The 23,117-nt window shown below is 43.2% G+C and overlaps 1 protein-coding gene across 5 annotated transcripts in view; it reads right to left on the bottom strand.

Annotated features, from left to right (window-relative positions):
- The window catches only part of mio (GATOR complex protein mio), a 547,780-nt gene that overhangs the window by 247,736 nt on the left and 276,927 nt on the right, over nucleotides 1-23,117 (bottom strand). For all 5 annotated transcript variants that reach the window (XM_072286653.1, XM_072286650.1, XM_072286651.1 and 2 more), the window contains one exon: nucleotides 5,187-5,356. In XM_072286653.1, the coding sequence (XP_072142754.1) occupies nucleotides 5,187-5,356 (170 nt within the window). The remainder of the gene's footprint in view (nucleotides 1-5,186; nucleotides 5,357-23,117) is intronic.

Here is a 23,117-nt window from a genome sequence, read left to right as displayed (position 1 = left end):
CCTCTAACCCTAGAGCTAAAATAGAACTGGCAGAACTTTCCAAGCTAATCAACAAGCGCAAGACAGCTGACATAAGAAAGTATAATGTGGATAGAATTGAACATGCTCTCAGGAACGGAGGAAGGCTAAAAGCAGTGAAGAAGAAACGAGGAATAGGCAAGAATACGATGTGTGCCTTAAGAGACAAAGCCGGCAATATCATTACTAATATGAATGAGATAGTTCAAGTGGCTGAGGAGTTCTATAGAGATTTATACAGTACCAGTGGCACCCACAACGATAATGGAAGAGAGAATAGTCTGGAAGAATTTGAAATCCTACAAGTAACACTGGAAGAAGTAAAGAAAGCCTTGGGAGCTATGCAAAGGGGGAAGGCAGCTGGGGAGGATCAGGTAACAGCAGATTTGCTGAAGGTTGGCCGGCAGATTGTTATAGAAAAACTGCCCACCCGGTATACGCAATGCCTCACGACCTGGAGCGTACCGGAATCTTGGAAGAACGCTAACATAATCCTAATCCATAAGAAAAGGGATGCCAAAGACTTGAAAAAATATAGACCGATCAGCTTACTGTCGGTTGCCTACAAACTATTTACTAAAGTAATCGCAAATAGAATCAGGAACACCTTAGACTTCCGTCTACCAAAGGACCAGGCAATATTCCGTAAAGGCTACTCAACAATAGACCATATTCACACTATCAATCAGGTGATAGAGAAATCTGCTGAATATAACCAACCCTTATATATAGCTTTCATTGATTATGAGAAAGCGTTTGATTCAGTCAAAACCTCCGCAGTCATCGAGGCATTACGGAATCAGGGTGTAGACGAGCCGTATGTAAAAATACTGAAAGATATCTATTGCGGCTCCACAGCCACCGTAGTCCTCCATAAAGAAGGCAACAAAATTCCAATAAAGAAAGGCGTCAGGCAGGGAGATACGATCTCTCCAATGCTATTCACAGCGTGTTTACAGAAGGTATTCAGAGACCTGGATTGGGAAGAATTGGGGATAAGAGTTAATGGAGAATACCTTAGTAACTTGCGATTCGCTGACGATATTGCCTTGCTTAGAAACTCAGGGGACCAACAGCAATGCATGCTCACTGACCTGGAGAGGCAAAGTAGAAGAGTGGGTCTAAAAATTAATCTGCAGAAAACTAAAGTAATGTTTAACAGTTTTGGAAGAGAACAGCAACTTACGATAGGTAGTGAGGCACTGGAAGTGGTAAGGGAATACATCTACTTAGAGCAAGTAGTGACCGCGGATGCGGATCATGAGATGGAAATAATCAGAAGAATAAGAATGGGCTGGGGTGCGTTTGGCAGGCATTCTCAGATCATGAACAGCGGGTTGCCATTATCCCTCAAGAGAAAAGTGTATAATAGCTTTGTCTTACGAATACTCACCTACGAGACAGAAAGCTGGAGGCTTACGAAAAGGGTTCTACTTAAATTGATGACGATGCAACGAGCTATGGAAAGAAGAATGATGGGTGTAACGTTAAGGGATAAGAAAAGAGCAGATTGGGTGAGGGAACAAACGCGGGTTAATGACACCTTAGTTGAAATTGTGGGGATGCGCGACTCTCACGCGTCCCCTGATATCTTGTTTTCCCGCATAGCTCCTGCAGTGCGGCGACGCCGCGTGGCTTGGCGCCCGCAGCGGTCGGAGTGGTACAAGCGCAGTGCGAGAGATGGCGCGAGTGTTGCGCTGCTGCGGGGTTACTTGGGTGCGGGAAAAGCTCCCTCTTTGGTTCGGGACAGCAAGCAGTGCGGACGTGCCGTGCCACGCGTGCGCCGATCCATGCTTCTGCGAGACCATCTCGCGTGGGCACCTTCGAACGCGCCACCGTTCGTGTGACCGTACACGCGAACGACCAGGCGTTGGGATCCAGCATGGGGCGAACATATTCGCTCGCTATCCGGTCGCGGTGAGTCGGACTTCCTAGATTTGTCGCGCGCCCATCGGCATGTTTTGTGTATAGAAACTCGGCTAGCCGGCATTGATCTATGAAAGGTGCAATAAATGCCCTTGTGATTGTTTGCACTACTGTGTTGTCGTTCCTTTGTCCCAAGAGTACGGGAGTAGAAACCCCCAAAACCAAGAAAAAGAAATAGGCATGGGCAGGACATGTAATGAGGAGGGAAAATAACCAATGGTCATTAAGGGTCATCCAAGGGAAGGGAAACGTAGCAGGGGGCATCAGAAAGCTAGGTGGGCGGATGAGATTAAGAAGTTTGCAAGGACGACATGGCCACAATTAGTACATGACCGGGGTTGATGGAGAAGTATGGGAGAGGCCTTTGCCCTGCAGTGGGCGTAACCAGGCTGATGAATTATGATGATGATCAGCTTTTGCAGGATACTTTCACGTCATAAAATTTGCCAGCTATTACCTATACTCCCTAATGCGAAACGTGAGCGCAGCTCTATACATGTTTTCATTTCACTAGTGTGGACATCTGTCTCATGTGGCACATTGCAAATGGAGCTAAATGTTGCAAAACAAGTAACACTCAAGCACATCAATAGAAGGCGAGCAGAGTCTGCAATCTTTGAGAATCTGATCTGCAGGTCAAGTGCGTTGGCTTTTACACAGGACTTGTCGGATGTTCCAGTGTAATTGCTGGTGCCTGTGTGGCTTTCAGAAAGTACTACACAATTCGTGTCATGCACACAATCAGATTTCAAATAGTACTATGGCGCCATCTCGTAGTCTCGTGTGGCACTCTGCTTTCCTCCACACCATTTTGCCATACTCTCCTCCTCTGTTTTCCACCTCCTGCTTTCACTGTAGCGTCCTCCTCCACTTTCCTCCCTCACGATCTCTTCTTTCATCTTCCGCTGCGTGCCGCATTTGCTATCATTTTTCGCTTTACTCATTTGCTTGGTTATGCCGAGGTACAATGCCGAGGCACGCCGACACTCGCCGCAAGAACGGCTGCCTAAAAATTGCACTCTAAAAAGTCAAATCGTTTTCAGGATATTGCAACTTTTTCGGTCTGTTTAACTGCCTGGTGAAACTGTCCTCCGTCAAGTGCAGGCACGAGTTCTTTAAGCCAGCTGTCAAACACGAGGCTGCTATGGGATTCATGATGAATGGAAGTCAATAATCGGCTTTACAGAATGCGGTGAATATACATCCAGCCAGTGCCCTATTTTCGAACCTATAAGCTGCAGTAAAATTTAAAAGATTTAGCACTAAAGTCAGGGGGCAGGTTATACGCAAGCAAATTCCACCTTGATGTGTGGCTTCACGGCAGCATGCACTGCACTGACGTGAAGCCACACCTCAAGGCAAGATTCTCCACCATTCAATGTTTCATTATTTGCTAGGGAACCGCACCCTCTACCCACTCCTGCGTGTTGAAGCTCCCTTCTACCGTTTTCCATGGTCACTGATTCTCCTTCTCTTTAGTATAAGTCACCATTTTAAGCTTAGTATAGGTGGTGAATACTGGACACCATGCTGGCAAACTGTTCTTGTGGATCTCCCTCGGTCCACATGAAGTGCTTCGCGATACAGCAGAGAGCACAATCACGGTTGGGATTCGCGGTTCGGTCGCATTTGCTCCATCGCTGTTGCCATGAGAAGGCAGCTCTGTCTGCACTGTCACCCTCTGTTGTGTAAATGCTAGCTGTGGAGTGATCAAATTCACGTCGTATGTCACATGACTGATTCATCTGCAATTATGTCTGTTGTGTAAACCAAGCTTTACCAGCATTACCAAAGGATTGCAGGGGTGGGGGGGGACAGAGTCACTGGTCTAAGATACAATGGGGATCTTGCACCTGCGAATGGAAACTGTTTTCGCAAAGATTTGAGAGTTGTTGTATGCCGTTAATTCTGCGGGTTATACGTGTTGATTTTCTTTTCCTTTCCGGGCTGTTGTAATTGGTGCTGCGAGTTATACGTGGAAACTTATGGTATGTGATCCTCCAAATCAGATGCTTTGGTCTAAAAATTGGATACAGCAATCCTTGGGAACTTTAAACATGAAGTTTAGCTCAGACCCTTTTTCCCTGAATTGTTTAGGAACATCCACCCAACGTGTTGGCATCCACCAAGACAATACACACAAATGTTCATATGCAACACCATCCAAGGAGAATTGTGCTTATGGTCTACTTTACTCAAAAATATGCAACTAAGCAGTGATGCAACCCCTGACCCTACACATGCTCCTTATTTTTGTGCGAGAACACTGTCTCTCCACCTAATAACGATCAAAGATAAATCAATAAATAACAGCTACAGAAAGGTTTCTACAGAGACATCACACTTTTGTTCCTCTTTATCATCCTGTATGCAGTCCCTCACATATGTCAAATACTTTGGGTGTGGAAACAATTAGACCAAATCTGCTACATCAAGGACGAGACGTCTCAGTGGCCAGATACCTGTCAACCGAGTCCTTGACATGAAAAGAATGCACAATGAAAGGGGCCAGTAGGTGCAGGAATCCCGACACCACATCCTGCCAAACCCTCTGCTTCGACACAATGAGGCGAGAGGTCGTGGCAACCTTGTGCATCTTAACCGCAAAGGACATCTGAAGCGAAGTGTCTTGTTCTTCCTTCCAACTTGTCGATGCCTCACTGTGTTGGAGCAGAGGACTTGACAGTACGTGGTCACAGGATTCCTGCAGCATTCCTCTTGTCTCTTTACATTGTGGAGTTTTTTATAACACCCACAAGTTTTATCCAGGTGTAGTAGAGATGATGTTAAAATAATTTGGAGTACTATTCTGACCTCACATTCAAGTACTTTAAGGTACAATTCTTTTTCAAGAAATAAAATTCAGTGAACGGACGGTGAGGTGTATTGGACAACAAAATATGTGACAGTGAAATCTAGGTAGCATAACCAGTATCCGACGGGATCGCGGGAAAGACATACAGGTCAGCTCACACTCAAGAGTAGATTCAGAGGTTGGAAGTGACAGCACAGTGGTGACCGAGACAGCCTAATGGGGCATAGATGTTACCCAGCAGCTTTTGAACATTTGCATGCATTACAGTTTTGGAATTTCTGTGAAGGCTCACTTAAAAGGACACTGCTTGCAAAAGTGCACAGGAAGTGCCGTGGGCAGAAAGCAATGAACTTCACTTCCAGTGGAATACTGAGCAAATGCTTCGTAGAGCACCCACTCCTCTCCAACACTGTGGCCCTAGGCTCACCGTTCACGGCTGGTGTAGGTGACCAAGTTGAGGGGTCCCTGCCCTGCCCGGTACACAGGCTCTGAGGGGCGGCTGGAGCCCAGGTCCCCAAGCATGGCGCGTACACCCCCTGCATAGTCGCTCTTGTTGACCAGCTTGAGGCGAGAGCTCTCCTCCAGGCAGCGCTGGAGTGCACGCACTGGGTCAAGGGCACTCCAACAAGCCAGTCCACAACACACAGAGGGAATAGCAAGGGAAATGAGAGGCCGCCTGTAGCGGGGGGCTCTGGATTATTGCCGACTGCTTACAATTCTCGAATATTCCCCTAAATTTAACTACAAGCATTCTTACATTTCAGCCCAAACAAAATGCCATGGCAATGAATCAAAGCCCACAGCCATCAAACATCATAGCCACTGTGGTCAGTCCCAATGGTAGAAGCTCCGCCTCTGCATGTTTTTTATGTCCAGCACAGTGTAGCAGTGCATAATTGGAATCTGGAGACAGGCTTCATTGAGCAATAACCATGCCTGGGCTAGACAGGCTTTACTAAGTTTTTCTTTACACCTGCAATAACAATGCCTGTGCTGTTTTCAGTCTCATCCTTTTGATTGGGCTAGTCAGTTTTCTATACATAGCAGGCAATGCAGTGGAAGCTATGTAAGCAGTGCCCTCACATACAAGTCCCATTACGCATGCCTTAAAGCACAGTTGTCCTTGTTTTGAAGCGTTTCCTATGAAATAACTGTCATATACGGTCAATGTTGGATTTTTCTGACGCCCTAGAGACCATGATAACATCAGAAAAATCGGGCAGTCCAAAAAAAAACGGAGTGAGAAAAGAAAGAGATGCATGCAAACCTTTTACTGCCCTATTAGCTTGAAAAATTAATTTATTTGCCTTTGTACACCATTCCACATGCACGCAATAATGTCTTCTTTAGTTTCGGCTAGAGTAACATCATTACTCTACACTAATGGCAGCATCATCAGCGTTCGCATCCATTCACAGCTCGTCAGCAGCACAGGCACTGGCTTCTTGTTTTCAGTTTTGGAGTCGTCCAAATCTGCCATCACTTTTGATTAATGTGGCGAATTGGGCATGTTGGTACACATTTGAAAATGCGCAAAAAAAGACACGGACAGAGACTAAACGATGGATCAGAGCTCATCCTTGTCGTGTTGTCTTCATCCGTGTCTCTTTTGCGCTGCTGCTTTTTCAATTATCACTTTTGAGGAGCAGTTTTATCGTCAGTTAATTCCACACAGAGGTTGAGCTCACTGTCAGTGTTGGAAAATTGTTCAAATGTAGGTTTGCGCGAATATAAATTTTTAGATTGAAGCAAATTATAATTAGTGTAGAATAATTTCAAAGTGGATAGTTCATATTTTGATAAGTTTGCTGTTGCGTATTTGCGGTTGCTACGTCGCATTTTCACAGTCCCGACTTGAATATCATTGACTTCCACATACTATGCTCCCATTTTATGCAATGGCATTCTGTAATGTTCCTGCATCTTACGTTGCATTTACACATGGCAGTCACGTAAACTTAGCGGCACACAGGAGATTTACAACAAGCAATGGGTACGTTGCAACGAGTGATTGGTACTTTCCAACAAGCGATCAAAATTTGCAATAAGCGACCGATTTGTTGCAACAAATGACCGATCCCTTGCAAGAAGTGACTGAAGTTTAGAACAAGTTACTGCACAAGCATCGGGATAAAATGTTCACAAAGAAGTTGGCAAAGCACCTAAAAAAGTGTGCATCGGTTACAACTTACTGGGAATCCCACAAATTGGGCTAAAACCAGGGCTACATTTATTTTTGGAACTGCCTTATAGACTGTTTTTTCATGGGCACCACCATATTGCTACGCAGTGGCGCCATCTATAGGTGACTTGGGTGAGCGCTCCATTTTGCATGGCAGGTATATGCTCAGCGGTAGTTTCTGGCATTTGTTTTTGCGCTCGTGCGGTATATTTAGTATGACGTGGTGTCTTCTTCGTGGAAAACAGTTCTGTGAGACGTACTGAAGTGGTTTAAGTCGGTATGGCCAGAGTTTCTGCTGCCGTTAAGGCGGACCGAGCACACAGCGCGATCAGCCTCACAATCACGATCAGCCTCACGATCAGCCTCACAAGCCTACAATCAGCCTCACAGATCAATTGTGTATTTCTGAAAGTTACATTCCCTAATGTGATCTATTGTAGTATTATCATCTAGTTCTAAGCTGCGGTTTAGGAGCAATGAAACATACGCCACAATCGTAACAGCGTGGGTACCGTTCTGCTACGACATAAGCTGTGCTATTATACTTTGACAAGCGTTCAAACTGTTAGCTGCAGATTACATTGTGACTACTTGCTTCGGTGAATGAGGTTCTCACCCATGAATGAAATAGTTTTGGTTAGTAATAACAGCATACCTTACAATGTGAACTATACTTCGGCCATTTATGAACTGTGCAAGCATCCTAAGCAGTGGTAGGTGCTGAATTACAAAAATCTTTGTTCTACATAGCGTATAGTCCAAGCATGTGGCATCAACATTCACAGATCTATAAACGTGCGACGTGACTATGCGAGGTCGTACTGCGGTGTTAGCGCGTTTTCTCTTTCTTTTTCGAAAAAGAAGATAACCGAATTTCTTTTTTTTTTTCCGTTGTGTTTGTCCCGTTCTCTACGACGCACTCACACGTATTACAGAAATATTGTCCTCAAAAATAGCCACCGCATTCTTATTATGCAATCCATCTCTGATGGATTGCAGCTTTATGGACTATAGCTTTATAGGGCAAAAAGGCAACGCTGAAGCACATATATAGCTCGTGTATATATCACGCAGGTTCACCAACTGCAGTGATCGCTGTGTTGAGCAGTGCCATCGGCCTCATGCAGGAAGCAAGCGTAGACATATAATGATTTCAAGCCTACTAGACATTAAATGCATGAGAATGGTGCCGGTGTATCAAAAATATTTGATAGCACCTGCCGCTTAGATGTTTTGTCGTTGCCTTAGGTTGGCTGTACATGAGCATGCGCTCTTATGTTTTAGTCCCTACGCCAGGCAATCAGATAGCGAGCAGATTGACTATTTCATGCTGGTAATACAGAGACGCCAGTTCTCTTCGTTAAATTAAAACTGATATGTGCAAAATAGTTCACAACACATACCGCTCCTGATAATGCGCGTCGCATGTTTGCGTCCCCAAGAGATATTTCCACATACTGTAGTTACTGATGTACCAAAAGGCTTCCCTGATGACGTTATATAAACGGACATTGCGTAAATTTTGCAATTATGATGTAAAACATCTTGAAATCATTCTGCAGCATGCGACAGCAATACTTTCAAGCAGCACCGTGCCGGATCGCACAAGCCAGAAAGGAGGAAAGGGACCCCCGCACACCCTTTCCTCCTCGCCCGATGAAAAGGTCTATATGCAGTGAATAAGCACCAGTTCTCTTTAGTCAGCTTCATCACAACAAACCCATCTTATGCAGTGAAGCATATAAAAACATTGCGGTGAAACATATCAAGAGTGGAAAGGGGCCACACAGTAAACATGTCTCTTAAGGCCGATCCACACGACGGACCAAATTGCTCTTTTGGACCGCGGTCCGCGCATCACGTGATAGGACGTCACCAGTTCGTGCGTACCGTAGTTGGCCCGCGCAAGACCGCGGCCCTCGCGGTCCAACAAATCACCGAGGCTTTTCCCGCTTCAGTTTTGGCGGCGGACCGCATGCAAACCGCAGCGATTTTGGCGTAGCCAACGAATGTTGTCCGGCAACAGAGTGTCTTCAGCCAAATCCAATCTAGTTTTCAGCTCAGCAAAAGCCAGTCAAGGCAGTCATTTCATGTCCGCCGTTCTGCCTACACGTGCGTGCAGCAGATATATTTTTTAAACACCGTGTCCTTTTGGAGTGACGAGGAGGTTTTTTATTTTGTATCCCTCGTTGAGCAGTTCCCGGCTGTGTGGAACTCAAGCCGGAATGATAAAAATGATAACACTCTGGCAGAGAGTGTAGCTGGTTGGTCTGCTCTGCCGTCTGCTATGGCGGTCCGCCATGTGGATGTGCTCTGCGCTGGAGCGGACCGCGGCGGGCCGTGACGTCGCATCACATGACCGAGCGGCTCGCGGATTGGTCCGTTGTGTGGATCTGCCTTTAATAATTTAAGCACAAGTGCTGTCGCCAAGCACACTACAAGTGCCTAGACATCTAATAGCTATACTGGCAGCCACTCAGAGCTATTTCTGATGTTGCTGTAGAGATTTGTGGCCTTCCTCACCGTTATGCTTTCCCGGCTGTAGAGATTTTTTTTCCGTGGTCTCTTGCAAAATCTATCAACAGGGTTCTACTGTAATTGTGGGATTTGCATAAAACCTTGACATCAGAGCCAGATGTTGAAAAATCTAAGGAAGTTGAGTCTTTATTGTTAAAAAGGAAATAGGTTCATCTCCAAAGTCAGTTTATTTTCAAGGTGCTGTTGTTCACATATACTAATGCAAAAATGCTAGTTCAGCATTTCTTACAACTCCAACTGCACAGAAAATTTTCTTACTGTTGTGCTTCAGTCTACCTAAAATCTTATGGTGGTTCCGGCTGCAGGCACGTTTCATGCTCACCTGTTGTGAATCGTTGGGATGCTGTGAAGTGCAACCTTGACTGCATGACGCCGGCAGTTTATGCTGTGTTGTGCAAATCCAGCTTGATGTTTTCCGTCTATATGGGCGCCTAACAGGTCTTGCATGCGCCCAGACGAACACCTTTTTTAGGTGATTAGCATTATTTACTTATTTCAGGCATTTTGAGCATGCCTGCGTGCCCGCCCGTCTATCCATACGTCCGTCCATCTATCCTCTTATGCATGCCCGGTCGCCCAAGTTGTGTACCTGCTTGGGTCACTAGGTATGTGCTTGTCAACATCATGCCATCGCGGTCGTTCCATCATTGTCATTACAGCTTTGCCATCTGACTCATCATGCCGTCGTTGTCATGCCTTCTACGCTGACCCAGTAGCCCAAATTGTTGAATAGCTTGAACCACTAAATATGTGCTCATGATCACAATGTTGTCATAGTCATAGCATGATTGTCATTCCAGCTTTGTCATCCGACTCTCATCAAGCCATCATAGTCATACAGTCATGATGCATTTGTAGCAATACCATCTCCATGAGGTCGTCATGGTAGTTCCATCATCAATTGAGCTTCATCATTCAACTCTTGTGATGCTGTCGTTGTTCCACAGTCTTCGTGATAAGTCATCGTCATCCCATCGTCGTCATATCATTGTAAAAAAAGTCAAATTAGGGGGGTTTTACGTGCCAAAACCAAGATCTGATTATCGGGCATGCCATAGTGAGGGACTCCAGAAATTTGGACCACCTGGGGTTCTTCAACGTGCACCTAAATCTAAGTACACAGGTGTTTTTGCATTTCGCCCCCATCGAAATGCAGTCGCTGTGGTCGGGATTCCGATCCCGCAACCTCGTGCTTAGAAGCCCAACTATCGTTGTCATGCCATTGTCGTCATTGCCTTCTCCTTACACAGTCATCATCATGCGTTTGTTGTCGTACGATCATCATGATGCCTCGTGTTAGTTCTATCATTGTCATTCCAACTTCGTCATCAGACTCTCCCCTCCTGCCGTCATCGTCGTGCCTGCATTGCCACAGTCATTATCATACCATGGTGGTTATGCCAACGTTGTCATGCTCTCATTTTACCATTAATCATAACTTCAGAAATGTTATCCCATTGTTGTCATGCCGTCATCATCATGTCACCTTTGGTATGTTATTGATGTTATTCCTTCCTCATTTTATTGTTATCATGCTTTCATCATTCATTTGCGATTATGCGGCCATTGTCATGCCATCGTCTTCAGACAGTTGCTGTCATGCATTTCTTGTCATACTGCCGTCGTCATGCCATCGTTGTCATTTCAGCTTCATTATGCTATCGTCGTGACACCTATGCCATCATACACTAGTCATCCCATTGTTGTCATCCCAGTCACCATGTTGTCGTCATACCATCGTCATGCCATCACCACCAAACCACCTTTCTCATTTTATAACAACATTCCATTGCCACCACTGCATTGTCATCATGCAGTCATGCTTATTGGTGGCCTTGCCAAGTGAGTGACCTATCAATATGGACCGATACCGAATATGGTATAGGTGACATGTAGCCGAAAGAATGGAAGTCTCATAATGACCACTACAGATTTTAGCTAAATGCAATGTCAGCAATACAGTGTGTCAATATACTGCTTGAATGCTAATCGCATTGCTGTTGACAGTCATTGTGTGCTGGGTTCTGGCACAATTCTTTTTATTTAACAGTAAAATTGAGCTGTGGGGGGGAGGGGGTTGTACATATGACTCTCAACTCCAGGTGTGGCTTCACGACAGCGTAAATTTCCTCTCAAGGTTTGGGCCACGCAACCGTGAAACCACCTGTAGGGCAAAGTGCTTCCCAGTCATTGTCACTGAAGGTGTGGGAAACAGAGATTAGCTGGCCGAAGACATGATGTGGACGATTCGTGCATCAAATAATGGAGATCATTTTTACAAAGATTCAGGTATTGCACAAGTTATTTTCCTGGGTTATACGCACAGATTTTTAAAATTCTTCCTCTTTCCGGGGTGTTGTAATGAGAAGGGGAGGGGGGAGGGGAACAACATAGATTCGTTCATTTTGGATACTTCGAAAGCTTCGAATACTGATATCAGAGCCAAAGCGAATATCAAATGCCATAACGTTCTTGAATATTTCAACATATCGACTATTCACACAAGCCTATTCAAAGGTTGTCTCAGTAGAAATCGCAACCCCAGTGGTACGCATGTTGTTGTTCGCAAAGTCTAGTAAGGTAGGGGAGTGATCGCGCATACTGTTATCTTTCAATGAGAAACCACCAGTACAGTACTGAGCATGAAGCTTTCATGGCAAAAACATTTACAAAGCCTGTCTTGTCCCAGATGTGTCTGAAAGCATGCCAGCAGCAGACCTGAGCCACACTCAACTGATGATGGTGGCTTTCTTTTTTGTCGTCGACCTACAGTAGTGCGTCCTGCATTTTCGAAGCCACAGGTGAGGATAATGAAGGCGGCAGTACAATGATGCCAGATTTTCGGAATATTTTGTGGGCATGGTTTGAAGCAATGCTGTGGAAATCTGTCTCCACTGGGTTTTAAAAATGACTATAAGGTGTTAGGCGGATGCGACGATGGCCACCTTTTTCAATGCCGAAATCATGTTCTCGTGTTTCTCTACCTAAAGTAAACAATTAGACCTGGAAACCTCAATAGTTTTGTACGGAGCTTCAGCTTAGTATTGACAATTGCAATGAAGACGTTGAGCCCCTTGCACCCTCTCTTGTGTCGATGTGGCATGACAAAAATGCTTTGCTGCCAGCATTTCAATGATTTAATTTGCTTGTAGCGCCAAGAATAATGAGTCGCATGGAGAACAACAAAAACATGCCTGTCTTTTGTTCCAAGAAATGTTACGGTTAATAATCTTCTGCGCTGCCAGCTATGCTTTAGACTAACTTTCGACTGCCATGCATGGCAATGAGAACAGCACAATAGCTCTGCTAAAAATGGTAGAGTATCCTGTGCCTGACAGAGAATGCACGTCTGTCTTTATTTATAGATACTGTGATCTTTTACAAGATCTTAGCAGGGTGGGAACATACAAGTACATTCATACAAACATACAGTTCAAGCAATCATGCCGACGCTTGAATTCAACATGGCAAAATGACAGAATGCATGAAAAAAGGACCAAATAAAGTATGTGCAGTTGAGTCATGAATGCAGGTGCGCCTGAAAACGGGATAAAGAATTTTGTGTAATGACTTCATCAGGAAGTTTATTCCAATCAACTATTGTTCTTGTAAAATAAGAGTATTTGAAGCAGTTGTTGTGCGGTGTTAATGAGGTTACTGCTAGGGAGTATTTATGACGAGTGACATAAACAGTTAAAGGTGTTAAGATGTGAGAGGTATCAATATGGTAGTGGCTATTCATTAGCTGAAAAAAGAATTTTAATCGGGAAACACGATTTTGTTCTGTAATCGAAGAGAAGCCACTACGTTTAAGGAGATCTGTTATAGAAGTTCGACCATAAGAATTCTAAATAAATTGGACAACTTTCTTTTGAATTCTTTCTAATTTTTCAATATTTCTTTTTTTGTAGGGGTCCCAAATGATTATTGCATATTCTAAAGTAGGAAAAGCTATTGTATCATATGCCAGGAGGCGGACAACTGGTGTGGAGAATTTCAGCAACCGTCTGAGGGTGAACAATTTGCGAAGACAATTAGCCATTACAGTGTCAGTATGTTTTGACCAGGAAAGATTGTGAGATATGTGTATACCGAGGTATTTATGGTGAAATACTTCGGAGATATAAGCGTTCTGGGTAAAATAGTGGAAGAGAAGGGGCTTTTTCCTTAGTGTTATTCTCATAAAGACGGTTTTTTTCATAGTTAATAGCAATTTGCCATTGACGGCACCGTGCAACTATTTTGCCAAAGTAACTGTTTAGCCTGATTTGATCTTGGGGCGAGTCAATTTCGTCATATAGTATACAGTCATCCGCGTAAAGTTTAATTTTTACAGATAAATTATTGCCAATGTCATTTATATAAGCAAAAAAAAAAGAGGACCCAGCACGGATCCCTGGGGAACGCCAGAGGCAACAGGTAATGTGTTGGAGGAAGTCTGGTTTACCCTAACAAATTGGAAACAGTTGGTTAGGTACGCTTGTATCCCTTTTAATAGCTTATCGTTTCTAAGTATAAAACTTAATTTGTAAAGTAATTTGCTGTGGGCTACTTTGTCGAATGCTTTACTGAAATCTATGAATATAGCGCCGGTTTGTTTTCTATTATTTATTGTGTTGGCAAAATTACACATTTGCAAAACCTTTTCTTGCCCAGTAGGTATCAAAGAATAATATATCTTGCCATTACCTCATTACTTACCAATGCACACATTTTTTATTACTTCGAAGGGTATTCGTGCTGCCATTAAAGGGCCCCTCACTAGGTCACATAGCAAATTTTGGTTATATGCTGGAAGCTGTTACATGCCCTCTATGGATTGTTCTACCGCGATAATTTTTGAAATTGGTTCATTATTAGCCAAGATAGAAATATTTCAGCGTCGTGAACCCATGATTTCAGGAGGCGAGTGTCACTGCTAATATAGACACTCTCTCTAGTTGCTCCTGTCTAGCCTCTGCAAGCGAAATTCCTTCCCTGCATTCTCCCATACTGTAGCTGGAGGATCGTGTGATGAATATGTCAGAAGCCCTGCTTTCTTTCTCTTTTTTTTTTCTTGCGTACTTTCGTGCTGCACGGTGCACTATTGTCTTTTGCGCAAGCTGTTGCATTTGTCTCATTTCCTGCAGTACACGATTTTCTGTGCTGTGCATGAGGACACCTGACTAGCAGTATAAGTCAGTGCTACACGAACACTGAGGCTGACGCAAGCGGATCACAGAGCATGATCCCGTGCTGGAACATGATACAAAAAGACATAGTTTCGTTCTCTGCGTGTGCGACTGCATGACATAGGAACAAGCAGACGAAACGGAAGTACATCTCTCTTGCTATGCTATGAAATAAAACGAAGACACGGACATTCGGTTTGTAGGTTTCATTATTTCCCTAAACTTTAATTCGTCTATTGAAGCAACAGATTAAACAAATAGCTGCTGTTGCCAAAGTCAGGTGTCATTATGAGCGACACATCACAGCACAAGCACATAGGGTGCACTTGTGTGATGATAAACGTCAACTCTCCAGCTGGGTGCATAGCACGCGTGAGAAGGGCGAACGGTGTTTGGTTTGAAATTTAAGCTCTTTTTGCGGCATGTGGCCGTGTAATGCTTTACAGGCACGATCTTCAGCGTGCAATGTATACACTGCGCTTGTCAGTTCGAAATGACCAGACCTGGTGAGGGGCATCAAGCATCACTACCAAATTCTTGTAAAACACAGTTCAATACTTTCTATAATTCTGGCATGCATTTCTTCACAGCCTCTGTGGCATTCTAGCCTTCTGGAGCACTGGCTGACAGGGAAGATTGTGCCTGTTCACAAGTCTGGGGCAGCACACAATCATCAAACTTTCGTGCAATTTCACTCACATCTGCACTCGTTGTACAGTTTTCGAACACATTATATTCACCCACTTTGTTAACTTTCTTGAGTCTAACCAGTTTTTTCACACCCTCACAACATGGCTTCCGCAAGAATTTTTCTTCCAAAACACAGCTACTGGTCTTTACTAACGATCTGCATAGGTTGCTTGATTCTGGATTAACAATAGACTATTTTTTATATTCCTCGATAGCGTTTCAGACGTTCAATCATCATTTACAACTTTTTAAGCTCGGCACACAATCATCAAAGCACATAATCATCAAATCACACAATCTCATCAAGCACACAATCATCAAACTTTCGTGCAATTTCACTCACATCTGCACTCGTTGTACAGTTTTCGAACACATTATATTCACCCACTTTGTTAACTTTCTTGAGTCTAACCAGTTTTTTCACACCCTCACAACATGGCTTCCGCAAGAATTTTTCTTCCAAAACACAGCTACTGGTCTTTACTAACGATCTGCATTGGTTGCTTGATTCTGGATTAACAATAGACTATTTTTTATATTCCTCGATAGCATTTCAGACGTTCAATCATCATTTACAACTTTTTAAGCTCGGCCAATTTAATATAGATCCTAATGTGCTTAACAGAATTCGAGCTTTCCTTTCTAACCATACTCAGAACTAAAAGGAGTGCCAGAGACAGAGAATGAGAACTTAAACGACACAGTCCAGAAGGTGGCCAAATGCCTGAAATTGGATCTCTCTGCTAGCGACATAGATGTCGCGCATAGGGTTCCGGTTAAAGGATCAGGGCTTCCAAACATAATTGTGAAGTTCAACTCAAGGTGTGCGCGGGACAAATTCTTTAAAGCAGCCAAGAAAAACCGATTGAACACAAAGATGATTGGCTTTGAGGATAACGACCCAATCTTTGTGAATCACCACCTCTGCCCTGATAACAAAATCTTGCTAGGCAAGACCATCCATTTGAAAAAAGAAAAAGGCTGGAAATTTGCCTGGGTTTCAAATGGTAAAATCCTGGCGAGGAAAGCAGACAATTCGAAAGTCGTCCATGTGACATGTGAAGATGATCTTTCAAAAATTGTCTAGTAACTGACTCCTAGCCGCAGCTACCTCTTGGCAAAAACATGGCATTCACGAAGATGGACAATAGTAGCTTGCACATATTCCACAGCAATATACCCAGTTTAAGAAGGAACTTGAACTTGCTTCTTGCTTCAGTACCAAAAACATTATGATGTCATCGCAATATCTGAAACTTGGCTCAAAAAAGGTGAAGATGTTGTTATTTCTGATTACCTCACAATTTCTCATCCACGTGATTCACTTTCGCGCGGTGGTGGTGTAGCCCTTTTTGTTCATAACAGTCGCACCTACTCAGCATTGCCCAATGTCTCCTGCAGCACATCTGATACCGAAGCCTTATTTATCAGACTGGACAACTCTATTATCACAGGTGTCGTATATCGACCACCCAATTCACCTGTAGCTTTATTTCTTCATAAACTTGAATCTATATTTTTTACACTAGTGTCACGACACAAAGGTCCGGTTATAATTAGTGGTGACGTTAACATAGACACCAGTCATACAAACCATAGTGACTACACGTATCTACTAGAGTCCTTTAATTTTCAAAATCTGATCACTGTCCCCACTAGAATAACAAGTACATCCGCAACTGTCATTGATCATGTTTTAACTAATATAACCTCGAATATTATTGCCCGGGTATGCAACCAATCCATCTCAGACCATCTCCCCACCTATGTAACGGTCACAGACTTCATAAAACCGAAATTAACGCACACCAAAGTAAGTACGAAGATTGACTACGCTTTGCTGAGATCGAATATCCAGTTAATCGACACTAGTACCATATACCACGATGACGTCGACATAGAATTCTCCAATCTAATCGACATCCTGACTTGCGTTAAAACTAGCAGCAGTATTAAAACCTCTGTTCGCTCATATAAGTTGCCCGTCTCACCCTGGATGACGGAGCAGATTTTAGCAGTATTGCAGCAGAAGGACTTTTGGTATCATAAATGGAAACAGCATAAGGACAACAGCTATTACTTGAGTCAGTACAAAAAGGTACGCAATAAAACTGTGGCAGTTATGCGTACACGAAAAAAAGAATACTATACACGTTTAATCGAACAGAGCTCCGGTAACTCTAAAAAACTGTGGGAAATCGTGAATAGCGTTATAGGCAAGCCACACAAACAAACGTTTCCGGACGTGGTTGATCAGAATGTTGTAAACAGCTTTAATTCATACTTCACTACTGTTGGAATTTCTTCAGGTACCAACGTAAATAATAGATATAATAGAATAACAGATATAAACTCTTTGTTACCAAGCCCACTCCCAAACTCCTTTCGTATGGATGACATTGAACTTAACGAGATACACTCAACATTAGCAACCATGGATAGTAATAAAGCTGCAGGTATAGATGAAATTACAGTACGTATGTGAAAAGAAAATATTGATGTTCTGGGTCCCATTTTATGCCACGTCTTCAATCACTCACTTGAAACCGCCACGTACCCAACGTCCCTAAAAACAGCCCGAGTTGTCCCCATATACAAGGACGGCGATCGCTCAAGCCCTTCTAGTTACCGACCAATATCCGTGCTCAGCGCCATTAATGTACTTTTCGAGAAAATCCTTGCGAATCGAATCAATAGCTTTGTACATAAATACAAGATAATTTGCCCACAGCAACATGGCTTTTGGCCAAACCATTCAACCTCATCAGCGGTGCAGTCTTTAGCACACATTATAAACAGTGCTTTAAATGACAACAAACTTGTAGCTGTAGTCTTTCTAGATTTAAAGAAGGCTTTTGATACGGTCAACCATTCCATCCTTTTGTACAAGCTAAAGCACTACGGTTTTTGGGAACGGATTTCTAGCTACTTCAATGAACGTCATCAGATAGTTGTCATAAATAATGTCTCATCGTCACCACAACGTATTCACGCAGGCGTGCCCCAAGGGTCTGTTTTGGGACCCATCCTTTTTTCTATATACGTTTCCGACCTTCCACGTGTCTTAAAATTCGGAGAAATGCTGATGTATGCAGACGACACTGCTATAATAATTACAGGCAATAGCATCGAGGAAATACAGTCCAAAGCAAACGTAGTAGATTTGGCAAACATCTCTAAATGGTTTACAGCCAACAAGCTTACTGTAAATGTCAAGAAAACAAAATATACTATATTTCACTCCCGCCGAAAACAAGTAGATGCCAACTCTGTAAACATTAGTATTGACAACTCTCTACTAGAATATACCCCGTGTTTTAAATATCTTGGCGTAATCTTTCATAGAAACCTGCACTGGCAAGACCATTTATTAGCAGTTGGGGCGAAGGTGGCATCGGGGTGCTATAAACTGCTTCAAGCACGTGACTTTTTTGACACAGGCACATTACGTATTTTATATTTCTCCTTTATCCACAGTCATCTATCATACTGTCTGGAATCATGGGGATGGACCTACAATAGTTATCTCCAGCCAATCAGAAAATTGCAGAAACGATCATTACGAATCTTAACGCAATCTAAGCAGGATCACCCCAGCAACCCATTATTCCAAGATCTACGGATATTACCCTTCGATTCACTACGCCTCCTAAAAACAGCAACTGTCGTAAACAGTATCGTAAGAGACAACCACCACTTCCATATGTCCCTCTTTCATTCATCATCGCGTACTACCAGAAATGTAATATTAGGCAACCTTAATCTACCTCCCACGCACAACGTTTATGGAGAACGACGGCTCTCATTCACTGGTGTTCAGATATGGAACACTCTTCCACAAGAAATAAAATACGCTCAAAATTTTGCACTTACAGCTAAAAAATTCTTTCAGCGCATGCATTAAACATGTTAAAAAGCATCTATCTGCTGTTTACATTTCATTTATTATAATAATATAACGTGCACGATGTTCTTGAATTGAATCAACCGTTTCTTGTCATGCTTTATTTTTGTCATATGTATTATGTATATTTTCCCCTCTCCACTTTTCCAAGTTTTTATTGTTTATGTGACGAAGTGTCTGCATTATATAATTTCATTTCTTGGACCCATAACTAGCCTACGGCTACGGGTCCAAACAGTACTGGACACACTTTTATTGTATTTTCATGGAAAAAATAAAAGAATTTGAATTTGAATTTGAGTTTGAATTTGTTTCTGCTAATACTGTCGTCAGTGCTCTCGAGTATGTCCAGGGGTCTGTCCTGGAACGCTTACTTTTCTTAATATTACTAATGACATACCCACTAATATTTAATCAAAGTTTTGCCTATTTGCAGATGACTGTGTAATTTACCGGAAAATAGCCAACCAAGACGATGTGTCCTCCCTCTAGACATGCTTGCCTGGTGTCATATATGCAATATACTTGCCTGGTTTCAATTGTAGAACATGGAACTAAACAATTAAAAATGCAAGCCAATGTGCACGTATCTCCCACCTCATTAGCGTGTCCAACTATCATTTTGAAAATACGTCCCTTGAGTCGGTTTCATCTTACAAATATCTCGGTGTTCATATTTCTAGTAACCTGTCATGGAACCATCATGTGAGGTACATCAACACCAAAGCTAACGGTTCACTTGGATACTTTCCAAGAAACTTCTATATGGCACTCCAATCATTTCAAAAAGCTTCTTGCACCACTTACCATATTTACTCAAATGTAACGCATACTTTTTTCCCAATAACACGGGTCCAAAAATTGCATGCGCATTACAATTGAGTACGACCCTAAATATGTATTACCAAATCACCATCAGCGTTTCAAAATGGCTGCCTCATACACGCTTCGAGCCTTGCTGCCGTAGCTTCCTCCATGTGCTGTAGTATGTATGCTTAGGTTGGTCCATCATCCGTCTTCCCGTTTTCTGCGTTTGCTCTATCAGCATCGCAGTGCCTACTACGAAGACATGCCGAGTGTTCAATACGATGCCACAATTAAAAGGAAAGTGATCAGATGTGTGGAGAGGGGCGGAAATCAGGCCGCATCACGGGCGTTCCGAGTTCCCAAAACTTGCGTGCAGGACTGGTGCTAACAGGAGAGGCATTCTACACTGCCAGCTGCTACGTACAGCACAGCCGTGTGGCCCCTATCTTGAAAGCGATCTGCGACGGAGGCAACAGTCTATGCATCTAGGCGCACTACGCTGTGTTCTAGTCGCTTAGTTCACATTGAAGCGAGAGGCCACACAAGAGTAAATTCTCTCGCTCCTGTTACCGCACTTCCTCACTTCAGCATTCTCATAAAAAGTTTTCGCGGTCATTGCATGACACGTGTTCGTGTTTGCTTATGCAAGCATGACACCATGCTTGTTAATTTAGTTAGGAAGCTAATCTTTAAAAGGTTATACAGTCAACAAAACTACTATTCTTACTTTTTGTGATCGATGCTTTACCTTTTGGGGGAAACTGCGACTTTCTTTTTTTATTTATCGCAACTTTAGTGCATTGGAAGTAAATCTTCCTTTTTTTCCAAATGAAAGAAAGTTGTATTTCTGTATGAAAGAATGAGATGTGCGGTACTGTAAAGGACATTTCTTTTTTTAGGCCACGGCAAACGGGTGCACATTACAATCAAGGGCACATCAGAATCAAGTAATGTGGCGATGCATGACTTTCCCGCATCCCCTGATATGTCGTTTTCCCGCATAGCTCCGATCTCCTGTAATCCGGCTTCGCCGCATGGCTTTATGGCAGCGGTCGCTATGCTTGCAGGGTAGTACGAGATGGCACGCATGTTGCTCTGCTAACGCCACCTAACGACGGGGTTACTTGGGAACGAAAAGGAGAAGGTTCTTCCTCTTTGGCTCCGGGTCAGCAAGTGGCGCGGACGTTCCGTGCATGCGCCTATCCATACTTCTGCGAGACCATCTCACGAGGTCTATTCGTGCTTTCCAGATATGCTAGCGCCGCCGTGCTGATTTTTTCGTAAGCCGGGAAGGGGTGATGGATTTCCTACTCATGCAGTTTTTGCAGCTGTGCTGGCATTTTGGTACTCTTCGATATGGGAAAAAAAAAAAACACTTGTCGATGAGCGAAGAGCAACCACATATTCAGTGTGCCCCAATGCACAAATTATGCAATATTGGGAAAGCTCACACCACTTTCTAAAAGAGAAAAAACGGAGGAAGTTGTGGGCGATCAAGTTCCGCATTGAAAAGCAAGTGAGCGAAGAAATGGTCGTATGTAACGAGCATTATAACAAAGCAGACTTCTTTTGGGGCCACCTTAGAGAGTGCAATTGACGGTTGTGCTGTTCTCAATGATTTCATTTTAATTTTGTGGCGAGCTGATTGTGAAAATTCGCCTTAAATATGAGTTGAAGCCCTTATGAAAGCGGCTAAAGAGAAACGCCCTGCCTTCGCAAAAGTTCCCGCTGCGGTCCCACGAAGCAAGAGTGAGGGCTAGGGTTGTCAAAAGACAGATTCTCAAGGTAAATTTAAGTATGCAGGATTCATTGTTTACTCAATTTTCTGCCTGCACTCGTGCTGTTTTGGTAAATACTCTGCGACGGCGCCTGATGCTGTGTTGCGAGCACCGCAAACTAGAGAATGTATTCTGCAACTGTTCTTAGTCATTTTATGTGAGAATGAAGCAGGCGGTCAATGCACAAGGGATTCGCTGCTTTGTATCTTTTTTTTTTTTTTTTTGCCATAGTCAAATACGTGTACCGATCGGAGGTGGTGCGCACGCGTTTCTGATTTTGTATTTGTTTCGTTTGGTTTTAAAGCATCTTTTCTAAACAATGTTGCAGGAAACAAGGGCAAGGACTATGTACCTGAAGCTGTCATTGATGAAGACTGCGCATGCGAGCTTCCCTACAGCACGCAAAAGCGCTAATCGTGCTGGAAACGGGGCGCGCTGGTGCACCTCATTGTCTCGCTCATATATTGTAAATTGGCACTACTCAAATGTTTCTGCATTACCTGACATTTTTAACAAGCATTCCAACACTAAGCTGGTGCATGAAGCCATATATATATCTCGTCATGAACGCACACGTTTACATTATGCAGTGGCATGGGCGGTACTGTGCTTTGTTTACATTCTTACATCATTAACTGCTTGGTGTCAATTCTCGTACATCATGTATGGATTACAAAACGTAAGGAGAAATAGTGACCTCTATAGTGCCGGTTACATTGCAGACTTAAACTTTTATCGTATGCGGCGGGCCTCTTATGGCGCTTGTCTGCAAGCAGAGTGACTCGACCTGGACAGTTGCACTTGTCTCTCGTATTCCACACCATATTATATGGCCAGCGTTAAACATAGCCCCTCCTTCTACAACACATCTCTGCATTTCTTACCAAGGTCATAAAAAAAATAGCCCGGTTCACTTTTTTTCATCATATTTACGATCACAACAATCATCTTCGTGAACAGTTTGTTAAACCCCAGCCTTTCATATTGTCTAAAATTGTTGATGTTGAAGAAATTGTTGAAGAAGTTCACGTTCCTCATTGCAGAACTGTGATATATTCACATGAATTATTATCTCGAACTACTCTGAATGCAAACAGCTGCCAGCAGCAGCTACTGCTATCGCAGATAGATGATGCTATAATAGTTTTTTTAATACCATGCCTTGATTGCGATCTTTAATTTGTACTTAATTTGTTCTTTTCTTTTGGTTTGCTTGTTTGTTGTTACTTTTAGATCCTGAATTTATACTGCTTAAGTTTTTCGTTTTATTGCAGCTGGACATTTTTGT

The sequence above is a fragment of the Dermacentor andersoni genome, chromosome 2 (genome assembly GCF_023375885.2).
Source record: "Dermacentor andersoni chromosome 2, qqDerAnde1_hic_scaffold, whole genome shotgun sequence".
Classification (NCBI taxonomy): domain Eukaryota; kingdom Metazoa; phylum Arthropoda; class Arachnida; order Ixodida; family Ixodidae; genus Dermacentor; species Dermacentor andersoni.
This window is presented reverse-complemented; position numbering and strand designations above follow the sequence as displayed.